General features: G+C 39.4%; 2 protein-coding genes across 2 annotated transcripts in view; both read right to left on the bottom strand.

The window, feature by feature from the left end:
- The window catches only part of LOC145456489 (uncharacterized), a 36,716-nt gene extending 29,119 nt beyond the window's left edge, over positions 1-7,597 (bottom strand). The window contains exon 1 of the mRNA XM_080334607.1: positions 7,210-7,597. Within this exon, the coding sequence (XP_080190733.1) occupies positions 7,210-7,469 (260 nt within the window). The 5' untranslated portion in view covers positions 7,470-7,597. The remainder of the gene's footprint in view (positions 1-7,209) is intronic.
- Positions 4,296-7,102, bottom strand: LOC145456486 (lactadherin-like). Its single transcript, XM_080334602.1, has 3 exons — positions 6,893-7,102; positions 6,654-6,829; positions 4,296-4,488 (listed from the first exon to the last, which is right to left on the bottom strand). Exons 1-3 carry the CDS (start codon positions 6,963-6,965, stop codon positions 4,342-4,344), a joined length of 396 nt encoding a protein of 131 aa, XP_080190728.1. The 5' UTR covers positions 6,966-7,102; the 3' UTR covers positions 4,296-4,341.
- Positions 7,598-13,551: the final 5,954 nt, after the last annotated feature.

The raw sequence follows: 13,551 nt of genomic DNA, 5'->3' as shown, positions 1-13,551 counted from the left end.
TTCACCGGTTTTTGATAATTCTTCCCCGGTTTTGCAAGTCTGAAATTTCTGAAAAAGTGTCCTCTTTTTAGATTTCCAAAATATGGTAAGCCTAGTATAAGGTTGCTTCTTTGTGGTATTCATGGTGTTTGTCGACTACTATGGTCATTTACACCAGGTCGATATTCCTTATTATTGATTCCGTATCTGCCGACTTGTAGCACGGCCCACTTCTAGGCTTTTTGTAAGACACCGCTTACGCGGATGAGATGGCGAGGAGGAGGCTAGATAAACCTCCAGCACTCAGGTAGGAATTCCGGAGTCGACCTCGGTCGGACTCGAACCCACAACCCATTGATGTTGTAGCTGTGGATTATGCCACTACGCTATCTCACCACTCTGCCGTAGAAGGTCATTTGTGCGGCCGTCAACACGTAATTCAGTTACCATGTTTTGGAGACCGTCGGCATGCAAATTTAATTTACGAATTGAATACCGAATTTTCGAGAGATTTTAATTAATCTTGAAATTTTCTTCGGGCTATACGCGATTCACTACGTCTTCATTTTTAAAATTTAATATAGTAGCACCCTTTGTGATCTGAGCCCCGCAGTACAGATGCGAAAAGCAGATAACAAATTATGCCCTCCATATAGAAATACCGACTTGGAATTGTGTGCTCCTCACGGATGAAATTTGTCTCTGGTACGTTTGAGCGATTCCAACACCTTTCCACTATCTATACCGACAATTCTGATGGAAGGTCAAGAAAAAAATAGCATACAATTAATGACATGAATAATAACAATTGTCCCACCCGAAAAAACACCATTATATATGTATAACTTGACCAAAATTTTCGAAAACACTATCTCCATGAACTCTACACCGGTGAGCTGATCACATGGGCTTAGAAAGGATAAATATTTGATAGTAACATGTCAAACTACTAATATTAATGAGGAAATTCATTCGTGAATCTGAATAAATTTTCGCGCATCGCGCGACCATAACCACGCCTAGTAACTACATTCATTGCATGGTCATTAGGGATTTCGAAGCGTATAGTAGGACGATATGAAAAAGTAGATTAGTCCAGAGTTCACCGGTAATGGACATGGACAGTTTAACATGGGTAATTGGTATCAAGTTAGTTAATTGCGACTATGTCCTGGAATGCGGCCGTATAGGGTATATAAGTAATCGAAATGCGCCCGTAAATATAGCAAAAAGGTTGGCCAACCCTGCCTTATACCTTAAAACGTATTCTGGCTACTTTTTTTCATTAACCCCTCTTACCCCCAAGGGTAATTTCATCACTACTCTTCATACATCCGAGACACAAACGGCGGAATTACGCGATTCACGAATGAGCCGAAATACCTACCAACCAGTGTTATGTAATATCAGTGTGCAATTATTTTCTATTAGTCTGAAGCGTGAAATTTTTGTACTGGACTACTCGGTGCCTGGACATTAGGGTTGTTCAAAAATAATTTTTTTTCCGGATTCCGATAATGCACTGATTAAATTGTTAGGTTGCCTAAAAAACGAAACACACCAAATTTGGCTCGATTCCAACCAGTAAAAGCCGATGCAGAGCCAATTAAAGTTTTTGAATTTATTATAAAAATAAACTAAAATTCAAATTTTACTGTCAACCCCAGAAAATTGTTAAGTTGCATCAAAGAACAATGCATAACTGTTTTGCTAAATTCCAACCAGTAGATGCGAAGTTATTGCAGTTAAAAGTTTTAAATTTGCAAAAATAGTATTGACGGTGGGAAAACTCAGAACTATTAATGAAAAACTCATATAACTTTGCTTTTACGGCGTGGAATTGCGTCAAATTTGTTTCGCATCGTCTTGGGTCACAACCCAACAATTACATGATGTTTACAGAAGAATTGAAAAAAATATATTTATATTATATTAATAAATTTCAATTTGCTCTGCATCGGCTTTTACTGGTTGGAATCGAGCCAAATTTGGTGTGCATCGTTTTTTAAGTCAACCTAACAATTTAATCAGTGAATCCCCGGGATCCGGAAAAAGGTATTTTTGAACAACCCTACTGGACAATGGACATATCAATATCTATGGTTTCGTCCAAAATGCGCCTAGATCATTTTGAAACACGGTTTTATCGTCACTGGCCATTTTGGCAGCTCACATCATGGAGTCGCATGTTGGCGAAACCTTCAAATGTCTGGGCTGTGTCCAAACCGAAATGAAATGGTCAGCGCCGAAATTGCATCCGCAGCTAACACACCCCTACTTTAAAGCACGCCATAACGGCCTCCAGCGATTCTCTCATAATTGTGAATATAGGTATAGGGTTATTACTGTAAGTAGTGCGCATGTAGTGACACTGAATCGCGTGAAGGACTAAAATTTCAATCTGAATAAGTCTGCACCAAAATACTTTACTTTTTGTTGATTAACGAAATAATTTTGGGCCACCTTCTAGTTTGGTTTGGAAAATAAGTTGCCTAAAATTTGTATGCTCCAAAAATCCAAAATTCCAGTAATTTCTGGATCGCGTGAACATTTTAGTAGGTGCTTCGCGGTCTTAAAAAATTGTCTCGCGGACCCCAGTTTGAGAACCAGCGGTCTACACATACTTAAACTAGCGTGTGTTGGCGGCCGTCAATATAAAATTTGAATTAACGAATTGGTTCCCAAATCTTTGAGAGATTTAAATTCAAATCAAAAAAATTATTCACGCTTAGTGCGATTCAGGGTGACTTGGATTTTCGTTTTTAATGTAATAGTGCCCTTGCAATCTGAGCCCCTGAGGTATATCTCAAGAATTCAGCGATGGTACAGAACACCACGAGTGCTCTCCGCTGTGCGGAGTTCCCTGTAGCCAATTTAACATGAGTATTTGTTGTATTCCATGTCGACTCTCCTCTGGAATGAGAGTGTGTGCTATATATGTAATCGAAATGTGGGCTTGTATAACAAATGACTGAACGCCCCTGGATTCAGCTTACCATGGAATCGGTGTGTTATGTGTTCAGGGGTGTATGAGTTCTGCGTAAACGTTAAAAGGGTGTACCACGACGAAAAGGGTTGAAGAGCACTGGACTACAGTACACTGTACAGTGTACACGTGTACAGTGTACATACATTGTACCTGGTCCTCGTACATAATGAACACGAAAGACTGCTTAATTTGCAATGTTCCATGTATTAATATGGGGTTGATCAAAAATATTTTTTTCCGGAATCCAGCCATTCACTGATTCAATTGTCAGGTTACCCTAAAATAAAGGTTGTACACCAAATTTGGTTCAATTCTAACAAGTATAAGCCGCCACAGAGCCAATTTGAAATTTTAATTTAAAATTTAAAAAAAATACAAATTGGCTCTGCGGCGGCTTATACTTGTTAGAATTGAGCCAAATTTGCCTTGCAGCGATTTTTGGGTATCCTGACAATTTAATCAGTGAATGGCTGGAATACAGAAAAAAAAGTTATTTTTGAACAACCCTAATGTATAAACATTTAGTTTACTTCTATAAAAATAGACGCTTAGGAGTACAGAACTTCATGACACATTTGAATAAAATATTCATTTTATTACCGAAGCTTTTCGGCTGACCCTCGTCAGGGGAATATCGTCAGCAATAATGCGAGAATTCGAATAACTATGTTCAGCAACAAAATATATCGCTAATTATGACGTCACACAGACAATATACAAAGTTGGGAAAACGAGAGAACTGCAGCGTTGGCATGGAGATAGCGAAGCAAAACAAGTTGCAGGACCGTATCAAAGAACACATTCCACCGTCTGTCAAATCTTATATCTCAAATTCGCAGCTTAACAATCCGCTTGTTCTTGAACATAACCAGGCCATGGGTCAAAAATCTTCTATAGGCAAACATTTACTAGAAAATCATACGTGTGCTGCTAACTATCACGAGGACATGTTCTCTATATTGGCTAAGGGTCGCAATTTATTTCATTTGTCTGTTCTTGAGTCCACGATCATCACTATGAGCAAACCTAGTCTATGCCAACAGAAAGAATTTGTGTATCATTTGAAAATCGCGCATTAACTTGTTTTGCTTCGCTATCTCCATGCCAACGCTGCAGTTCTCTCGTTTTCCCAACTTTGTATATTGTCTGTGTGACGCCATAATTAGCGATATATTTTGTTGCTGAACATAGTTATTCGAATTCTCGCATTATTGCTGACGATATTCCCCTGACGAGGGTCAGCCGAAAAGCTTCGGGAATAAAATGAATATTTTATTCAAATGTGTCATGAAGTTCTATAAAAATCCATGCATAATATTAGTCGTACTACTGGGAAGTAATTTAATCGACTCAGGTTTTTTTTTAATTGAATTTCAAGGGCAGTTGACTTTAAGAATGTCCATTCGAAGACACATAAAATTCTGCCAAGTTTGTGGATAGAGACGAACGTAGCGACAAGTTATAGGCTTGGGAAACCATCCGATCATATGCCGCGTCGTACCGGAGTTTCCTTGGAATATCTGAAAAGAATATGGTATGGCAGAGGTTTGACTTTTAGAGAACAAACATGATTTGTGAAGCCAAACCGGCAAGTAAAACATTCGCGAAATTGTTATTAAAACAGTTTCATGCAAAAATTATCCCTTGGGAACGAAATGGCGGTAAATCTTGTTTAGTCATAACCACAAACCATGAACCTGTGATGATAGTATTTTCACCGACTCAACAGACACACACACACACACAGGGCGGGTTCGGGTCGACTCCAGATTTCCTACCTAAGTGTTGAAGGTCTATCTATCTAACAATGCTGCATGACGAAAGACGATGTATTGTCTGGTCAATGATATTCTTTGGTTTGTTTAAGACAGGAGTTCTCAAACTTTTTATAGTCGCTACCCCAAATATCGATTTCAAAGTGCCCGGAGACTTCACTCTGAATTTGTCTTGCTGATTAGCCTACTAAAATGGTCTGCAGCTTCGCCCCAGTCTACACACGACCATGCGGGAAGCTGGCGACTATATGCGCACTGATAGCAATTATGCAATTATGAACTCGCCAACCTCTGTCAATCAAGACCATATCAACGTATATCGGTATTTTGGAACGATTTCTGTCTATATCCAATCGAAATATAGTTAACTAGTGCTTCGTGAACTCTTCCAAATACAGATAACAATACACGAGTTATTCGTCCGTTCCTAGCGTGTGTGTATGTACTACCAGTCACTTGTATCCTAGTTATCCTGGAAGGAAAAATTCCCGTCCTATTGATTTCTAAGAACCCGACACTATAATTTTCAGAGTGGTTGCCAGACGCCATTCTTACGATATAGTTGCCTGGGTCGTTAATGACGCTTCGGCTGCTCTCATGCCTTGCTTGCCGGGTTCGCATTCCCCATAGGTCCTTTTATATTTCGAAAAATTAACTCTAAAATCTTCGGACATGAGCCACCGATAGCATCTGGTAAATTTGAATAATTCTAATAGTCATTGTCGCCTCCGAGTAGAGACTTATGAAGAAAGTGATTGGAGTAGGCTGACTCTGGATCTCCCTCCTCAACTGGTACGAAACAAGACGACCAAGTGGGGGGAATATCTTATTAAAATACCCTTGAAAAATTGCTGATAATATCCTGGTAAGACCAAACACTCCAGTAAATAAACAATAAATGAACTCAACAACAACAACAACAAAACAAAGCTGGTTATTATCACCGCTTCGCTCAAGAAATGAATGCACGTGCGCTGCAAAGCAGTCCAAGTGGCGAGTGAGCCATAAAGAAAATAATATCCACCGTGACAATTATTGCTATTGAATTTTCGTCTCGTCGACCCCAAGAGAATAAGCAAACGATACCATTGGGGTTGCGACCACTAGGTTGGGAGCCCCTGGTTTAAGACAGGTGTCGGAAACCTCTTTCGTTAATTGACCCTATATTTTCAATTGTCATTCGCAGGAGCCATATAAGAATATGCATCCACTGTGACGTCACAATTGAAGATCAGTACCGTCAACGCAGTATGACCATTGTAACTAGGGCTTCGGAAAAGGCGTCAGAGCGGCAAGACCCGGCCTTCGACGGAATTTTGTGCGTCCCGCAGCCAGTTTCCGGTCTTAAATGATAATGTGGTCCGCGGCAACAGTCTACCGCGATACCCCACTACTTGCTTACTACGTTAAATTATAGTGATTGTAGGCTATTATTTTTAGGTTTTTGCTTTCTTTGTGTCGTGCGTTTATGCGTCACTGAACAAGATGAAGCTGCGTTCCAATCTAAATCATGTTCACGTGCATTCTTTACTAAGGGTTTTTACGTCCGACATGCAGCCAGACTTCCAAGCAATTGTTGATAACTTTGATCGACCACAGATTTTTCATTGACAGCTATTGAAGATTACGTTAATAAATTCATTGCATACTGTTTGGTCTCTATATGCTTTAAGCCTAAAGGTTCCAATAAATACGATATCTTCCTTGCATAGTTGGATAAACCCGAGATTAATGTATCGATTCAGGAATCTGGCCCCGCCAAGTACTTACGTTTCCCACATCAGGACCGCCGACTGGAGAAAGTTGCCCAATGCCCATGTTTTAGATGCAATCCCATAGTTACACTATACCCTCGTCGTATAAAAAAGGCTTTGTGGACAAGCACGTATTTCCACTATTTTAATACCAACCTTATCATTTCCTCTTTCACTTATTATAGCGATATTGACTTTTGTTATTCCACATGCTACCTTGTACGTCTTGACAAAATGCGTATTACCGGTGTGGTCAGCTCGACCTTGTATAACCGTTGCATTGATCAAGTGCGGTGATCCGAGATCAACTTGTATCCATTCGCCTACCGTTGCTAAAGATATGAAAATATCATATCATTTCTTGATGTGAAGACCCACGTCAACGTTGACCATACATCTTCGTGGGCACCACCCGCCTTCGATAGAGGGCAGATCCAGAGGGCAGATATTTTGCTGCGTGATCAGCATTATAAATGCTGGATGCGCTTATGGAAGAGTCTGGTATCACTCCACTCTTCATCCCCATTGAGCAATAATGTACTAAAATACGAAGGAAATACCAACCAAACCAGCCTTTTGACTGCAACTCAAATTCTATTTCTATACATCTACTTACTTGCGACCGCGGGAACTCTCTGCATTCTTTCAACTTTGCCTGCATGGAGACGCGAAAGTCTGCAATAAATGCATGGTCACACGGGTTGAATAAGACCTTGGAAACTTACTTTTCAAAACTTCAATCTGACTCATCAGTTCTGATGAATCAAATTCATCTTCTTTGTCTCCTTTGTGACCTTTCATTCCTCTCGGCCCGGGTGAACCACTCTTGCCAGTTCTTCCCTTACATGTGCAACCGCCATCCGTTCTTTCTCCATTCATAACCGCGGAACAAAAATCCAGAACATTTTGGCGGTAACCGTACGCCAGGTCAACAAGATAAATCGCTATAACAACTTTGAGTAATGAAATCATTTCACTGTTGTTTGCTGACCGACGATGATCCAACTGCAGAGAAATGCACTCCGATGAATAGAATGCTCCAAGTGTAGGCTACTCTTTAAACTTTAAGCCAACTTATATATATATATACATAGGCTACCTCCCCTTGGTTTCCACGTTTATGTAAGTGCGAAAATTCCCGATGTGTTCATATTGAACTCATCATTAATTTGAATGCTCGTGCCATTAACTTACGTCAACACAAAATAGATTGCAATTGAAACCGATACCGTTTTCCTGCAACAGTTTGCAACGTCTCATTTTAGCGTTAGGCTCATCACGACTTTTACTGTTTGCATATAATATTCCTACTATTCCAGACAGAAGAATTTGATCACGCAAGGACAGTGAATTCTCATCATTTTTCGGCAGCAACCATGCTGCAACATACCCCAACCGGAAGAAAAGGGCTTTTGTAGGAGCTTCACTGGATTATAATTTTCCAATCAAATTAAACGCGAAACACGCGCTTCCCAAACTTATCGGAGCATTGGAATATATAGGCCGTAGGCAACGCCATGCGAGTGGAGGATTGGTATTCGATGACTATTTTGAGTAATTTTTTCATCCGAAACTGAATCTCATTGGTTTTGGTATTACGCAACTGCTCGGCGCGGTGGTGACTGTTGTCGACTATTGGGGAGCTGCATGGCATTCCACAGTTTTCGATGCAATGAGGTTGTTGGATTTTGCCCCTAATTAAATTACCACATTATATTTAAGTGCAATGGAATCTCAAAGCAAGACAGGACTATCTGTGGCCATCTCCGCTACTATCTCCGGCTCGTATTACTACTAAAACACAGGTCATCGAATATACATTTTATAATCGACATTCGTTTATCATACGTGCCTGTAAAGTTCATCATATCACAAAGCAAATCGCCATAAATAATGGAACATCTGACAAAATCAGCACAAATATTCAGTTCCTCAAATAATTTGTTCATTTCAAGATCGCGAAAAAATGATTCGCCGATGGCCATGATAAGCGATATACGAATCCGCGATCAACAGTGATGCAGATAGGGTTGCATTTTAAACAAAAATCAATTGAAAACAAACATGTTTAAAAAAAGGCCCTTGTTTAAAACACTTTTTGTTTATTGTTGTTATTTTGTTTGTTTTTCAAGCCATGAGGCCACGATTATTCAATCGTGACGTCAAAGTGGATTGACATTGACAATTGAAAATATAAGGTAAATATTAGGGATGGAGTGAACGTGAGGTTCACGGTCACGTTCTGTGTGTGGACGTCGGGAATTTTGAGGTTCACGTTCACAAACGAGCCTTGGTAGGTTCTGCACTGTGAACCTTCTTCATCTATTACAATTTTCACATTATTGTAGCATCTTTAGTTGAGATTTATTGCATTTCAACTGCGGGCCACTCTATGCATGGCGCTGGCAGCATAAAAAGTCAACACTAAACGAGCATGCAGCTTGACAATCTCGGAAATTTTACCTGCTTTGTTACAAAAGTTTGCTCGAAATATCCAGCTTTCTGTTTGTGAATATTTAGTGACTCTCTGCTGTGAGCTTGAATCGCAATCACACAACACCAAGAGCGAAATACGCCACATGTATGGTAGTCAGAAAATGATGCTTATTCAACCAATCAATGGAATTGATATCGTTGTCTGATGTAAGAAATCTAGCAAGCGTACTTTCATAAGTTTATTGTATCATAAAATCCTAATCCGTGCGATTGGGGTGTTGGCTACTGCTGTATAACTTGTTAATGGGGTGAAACTCGTTTTACACTCTGCTCAATATCAACGTAACAATACTCAGACGCTGAATATACATGTCCGGTCTGGCCTAGACCGTAAAGGCGTAAGCTTATATTCCCTTGCAAGTCCTCGTCGAAATTGTTGGCAAAGCGACGGAAGATATTGATTTTATGGGATTATTATATCATTTGATTGCTCCAGTTGATATATTGGGTGACGTTTAAAACGTCAGTATGTACTTCAGTCCGAGTCGTCGCTAGGTGTCGTGTACATTATTATATCAGTGGTCGGGAACCTTTTTGTCCGAAGAGCCATATTTGCCCTATTTTACCATCTCAAGTCCCAAAGAGCCATACATGTCAATCAACGGCTACGTCACATTTGAAAATTCGTGACGTCATGGTAGCACTTATTCGAACTCCCTACATGTGATTCCTCGTGTGCGCAATATTTTCTCTGTAAAAACTGGTATTCATTGTTCAAAAATAAAGGTCGAAACGAGATGTAAGGCACAGACGGCCCAAGCCTCTCCATTGATAACGCAATTTATCGTAAGTAGCTCATAATTTATTATAACTGATATTAATCGAATGTTACTGTCACACTGATTCCGAAAATCTAAATACTTATCGACTTCTCAATTCGCAGAGTATTCGGCGGTAACATAACGTTAGTAGTGTAGTAGATCGGTGACACATTGGTGTTTTTTTGCATGGGCTCTTATGGGCGCGGTCGCACATCGTATGGAAAACTCGTGGTGGCACATCGTACTTTTAGACCCCCCCTTCCGCTGGTGAGGTGCCATTGTGTCTTATGGTGGGGGTCGCATGGTTACCTTTTCGGGTATAGGCTGCGGCGGCACGGTGCCGTGAAAACTCGTGGTGGCATGGTTACCTTTTCGGGTATAGGCTGCGACGATGACCTGCCATGGCTTGTTTGGTAGTGAACTAACGTTGTGGTTATAGACCGCGGCGTCTTTTCGCGCTGGGCCTATTGATTCCTACGTAACCTGAATAGCACGCCGACTTTCAGATCGGATTATTCGCACCTTCCGTACCGCTGTTTCGCACCTAAAAAATAGTCTGCTGTTCACAGTCGCGACAAGAATCACAAGTATACACATTTATACATTCATTTATTACTCTGAAATCAAACTCTTCACAAAAGCACGCACAATCGTATCATTCACTTTTTTATCATCGCCAAAATTATCCAAGTATTCCTTGGCTGAAAACCCTTGAGCTCTTTTTATGAAAAATGCAATATCATGATCTCCACACACATCGGAAGTTTTACTCTGTAGCTGTTTCCCAGTCACGGAAAATTTATCCGGCTCCAGGAATTCGATTATCTGAGGTTTTAGCGGCCCGAAACCTAGTGAATCATGAAAATGCGTATCGTCATCTCTGTATATACACACCCAGTGAGACCCAGGCAAACTCGATTCGTCGTAATTAACGGTGATAGCGAATTTTCCGCTAGTTGGTTTCTTTGGTAATTGGTCTACTGGATAAGTCCCTAGATATAGACTGCGTGTATCAGGATGGTTATAGAGAATATCATTGTTCTCGCTTATTCAAAAAGGTGTGAAATAATTTTAAAATCCTACGACCGCTCACAGGGTAATGCTCCAGACATAGCGATCGCTCATGATTTGGTGTTACAGACATACCGATCGCTCACAAGGTAATATTTCCGCAATAAGTTTGTCACAGAGCCGTCGCACAATATCCGCGTTCACAAACTAACACTCCAAAAAGGTGTGATATATTGGTAAAATCCCGCGATCGCTCACAAGATAATACCTAAGACATAACCATCGCTCGCGACTTGATGTTACATACATTTCAATCACTCACAAGATATCATTTTGGTAATTAGTTTGTCGCAGAGCTGGATTTCACTGGTAAGATTTATCATGTAACGAATAACAGAACCGTCGCAGACGGTGATTCGAATACCGACAAATTCTCACTTATTTCTGATCCAACCCTAATCCTCTGTGAAGTTGACGCTTATTCAAAAAGGTATGAAATAATTGTAAAATCCTACGTCGCTGACACGATAATGCATCAGACGTAGCGGTCTAGTTATAGTACGGCGTCGGAATCCACTCGCGAAATGTACTAAAGGTAAATTGAGATCACCCAAAATGAAATATTTGGACTTTGACATAGTCTGAATTGCAATAGATTGACAAATATGACTACCAACTTTCAACCCATACATATTTAGAGATTATGCGCATGTTGATTTGAAACAAGTAATGACCATACAACTCTATTCACGACTGAGTTTTCCGTTTGTCAAATAGAGTTTCAGTAAATAATTTCACTATACTATCATGATATTTAAATGTGTTACTACACACAATAGAATCAATCAATGAAATAGCACCTGTTGTAAATATTTCTTACTTGACACCCACTTGTACATACCGCGATCGAGTTGCGACACGATGAGTTAAATCGGAATACTTACATCTATTTGTCGAAACCTTGTACAAGCTATCTGGTTATTTTTTCGTTGCAATTGAGTTAACGGAAATAGTATTACGTCTCGACATCTTACCATCTTACCATACTCCAAAGAGCCAACAAGGAAAAACCTTGTCAAGTAAATCGTTTGTAACTCACCCAATCAACTCAAACAGTATCAGTATGAAAACAGTCAAGCATACACGAGTCCATACAATCGCTACAATCTAAAATCCATAGCAAGTTCGGTTTTAGGCATATACCGTCAACTCGTCTTTTTTGTTCAACTGTAAAAGTCGTTACTATTCTGCGAGACAAAGAAATTACTATGCGGTATATTTTGTAAGATAAAAGTAATTACTTCTCGGTGCCGGCGACTTGAGATTAACATAATATGTTTGAGTATGCGAGATTTGAAAGTATGCCCAACATGTTGAGAATTCATTTCTTACAATCGAACGCAGGTGTTATATTGAAAATTATCATGATGTAAACATAGGGATTGACACATTGATTTGACATATGTAATAGTTGATCATGACTTGATTATTAAATTATTTGCGTTAATTAGACCCGGCGTTGTGGTAAAGATTATTGTGACAGCAACAAACTTTTCAGTACCATTGTTATTAACATATTGAGTTGTAAACTATGTGTGTCTAAAATGTTCTCGATTGGAAAATTATTCAGCCTTGGTACAAACCACGCAGTGTATTGTGGATATCAGGAAATATTTTACAAATGTAATTGTCTCCACTAATCAAGACTAAAGATGAAACAACAATTTCCTTTGTTGAACAATAACCGTTACAATACTTTATCATCGTAATCAGCAGTGAGAATTGAAACACTTTCACACATTATCCGGTGTCAAGATATCACACTAGGTGAATTGACATACCGCCGCTTGATTAATACCTAATCCATTCGCACCATTTCACATACTTTGATCATTACAAAAGTAAATTGGAATATGTTTGCTAGATGCATTCAATTCAGTTAGAAATGTCTGGTACACAACAATCGTAATATCAAGGAAGTACTTGCTACGCTGTAATTCACTTAACGTGTTTTGCATTGTTGTTTATTTGTAGTATTGATTGTTTTTGAACCCCCAAATAATAATTCCCGACATGAAACCAAACCGCTGAAAGTCGTTACCATCACAACGAAACAATTTGTACGATGTTTGCCAAATGTATCCTATAGTTAGGTGTACTAGAATTATTTGTCTAACACATACACCGACAATGCAACCGAAAATTTTTCCGTTATCATTCGCTAAAGTGAATGTCATCACAATACTCTGTCACTAAAAGACGGTACTTGCATGTGATTGAATCCCTAGCAACTCACCAAACCGAACTCCAAATAAATTTTACTCACTCGACGGATATGAAACAGCGTCGCTTAATCGGTCTACATCGTTTTTCTAAATGTAAATCATATCCACCCAGCAGAAAACAATTTTCACTCGCTTGGTAATGAAACCGAAGTCTCCATTTGATATTTTATTTTTGGTCAAATACTTTGCAATGAACACATTTGAGTGGCTGAGCTTTACATCATCAAGCTGTCATCTGTAAATCAAGATTACATCCAACTTGTAACTGTATCGTTTAACTACCGGGTTGCATCAGTTTGCTATTTTTGTCATTTAGTGACTGCTGAACATACCAAACGATACACATTCACTTACGAAATACTGTGTTGATCGTAATTTCCATCATCGTGACAATCGAAGTACATTTGTTTCGAGTTCATAACAACCGACTACTTCTCTATGACATGATGAATTTTTGAAAAGTTATGCTTAGAAGATTGGTGCATCTCGCGAAAAATAATA

This window comes from Botryllus schlosseri, chromosome 14, assembly GCF_051294905.1.
Source record: "Botryllus schlosseri isolate E-star chromosome 14, Bs_hap1, whole genome shotgun sequence".
NCBI classification, from domain to species: Eukaryota; Metazoa; Chordata; class Ascidiacea; order Stolidobranchia; family Styelidae; genus Botryllus; species Botryllus schlosseri.
Note: the sequence above shows the minus strand (reverse complement) of the source record. Positions and strands in the feature narration are given on the sequence as shown.

Coding starts and splice junctions, on each gene's coding strand:
- LOC145456486 (XM_080334602.1), bottom strand. CDS start 6,965: ATGCTGATCACGCAGCAAAATATCTGCCCTCTGGATCTGCCCTCTATC. Junction 6,830..6,892: donor CGGGTGGTGCCCACGAAGAT/GTATGGTCAACG, acceptor TCATATCTTTAG/CAACGGTAGGCGAATGGATA. Junction 4,489..6,653: donor GTGAAAGAGGAAATGATAAG/GTTGGTATTAAA, acceptor TATTCTTTTCAG/ATATTCCAAGGAAACTCCGG.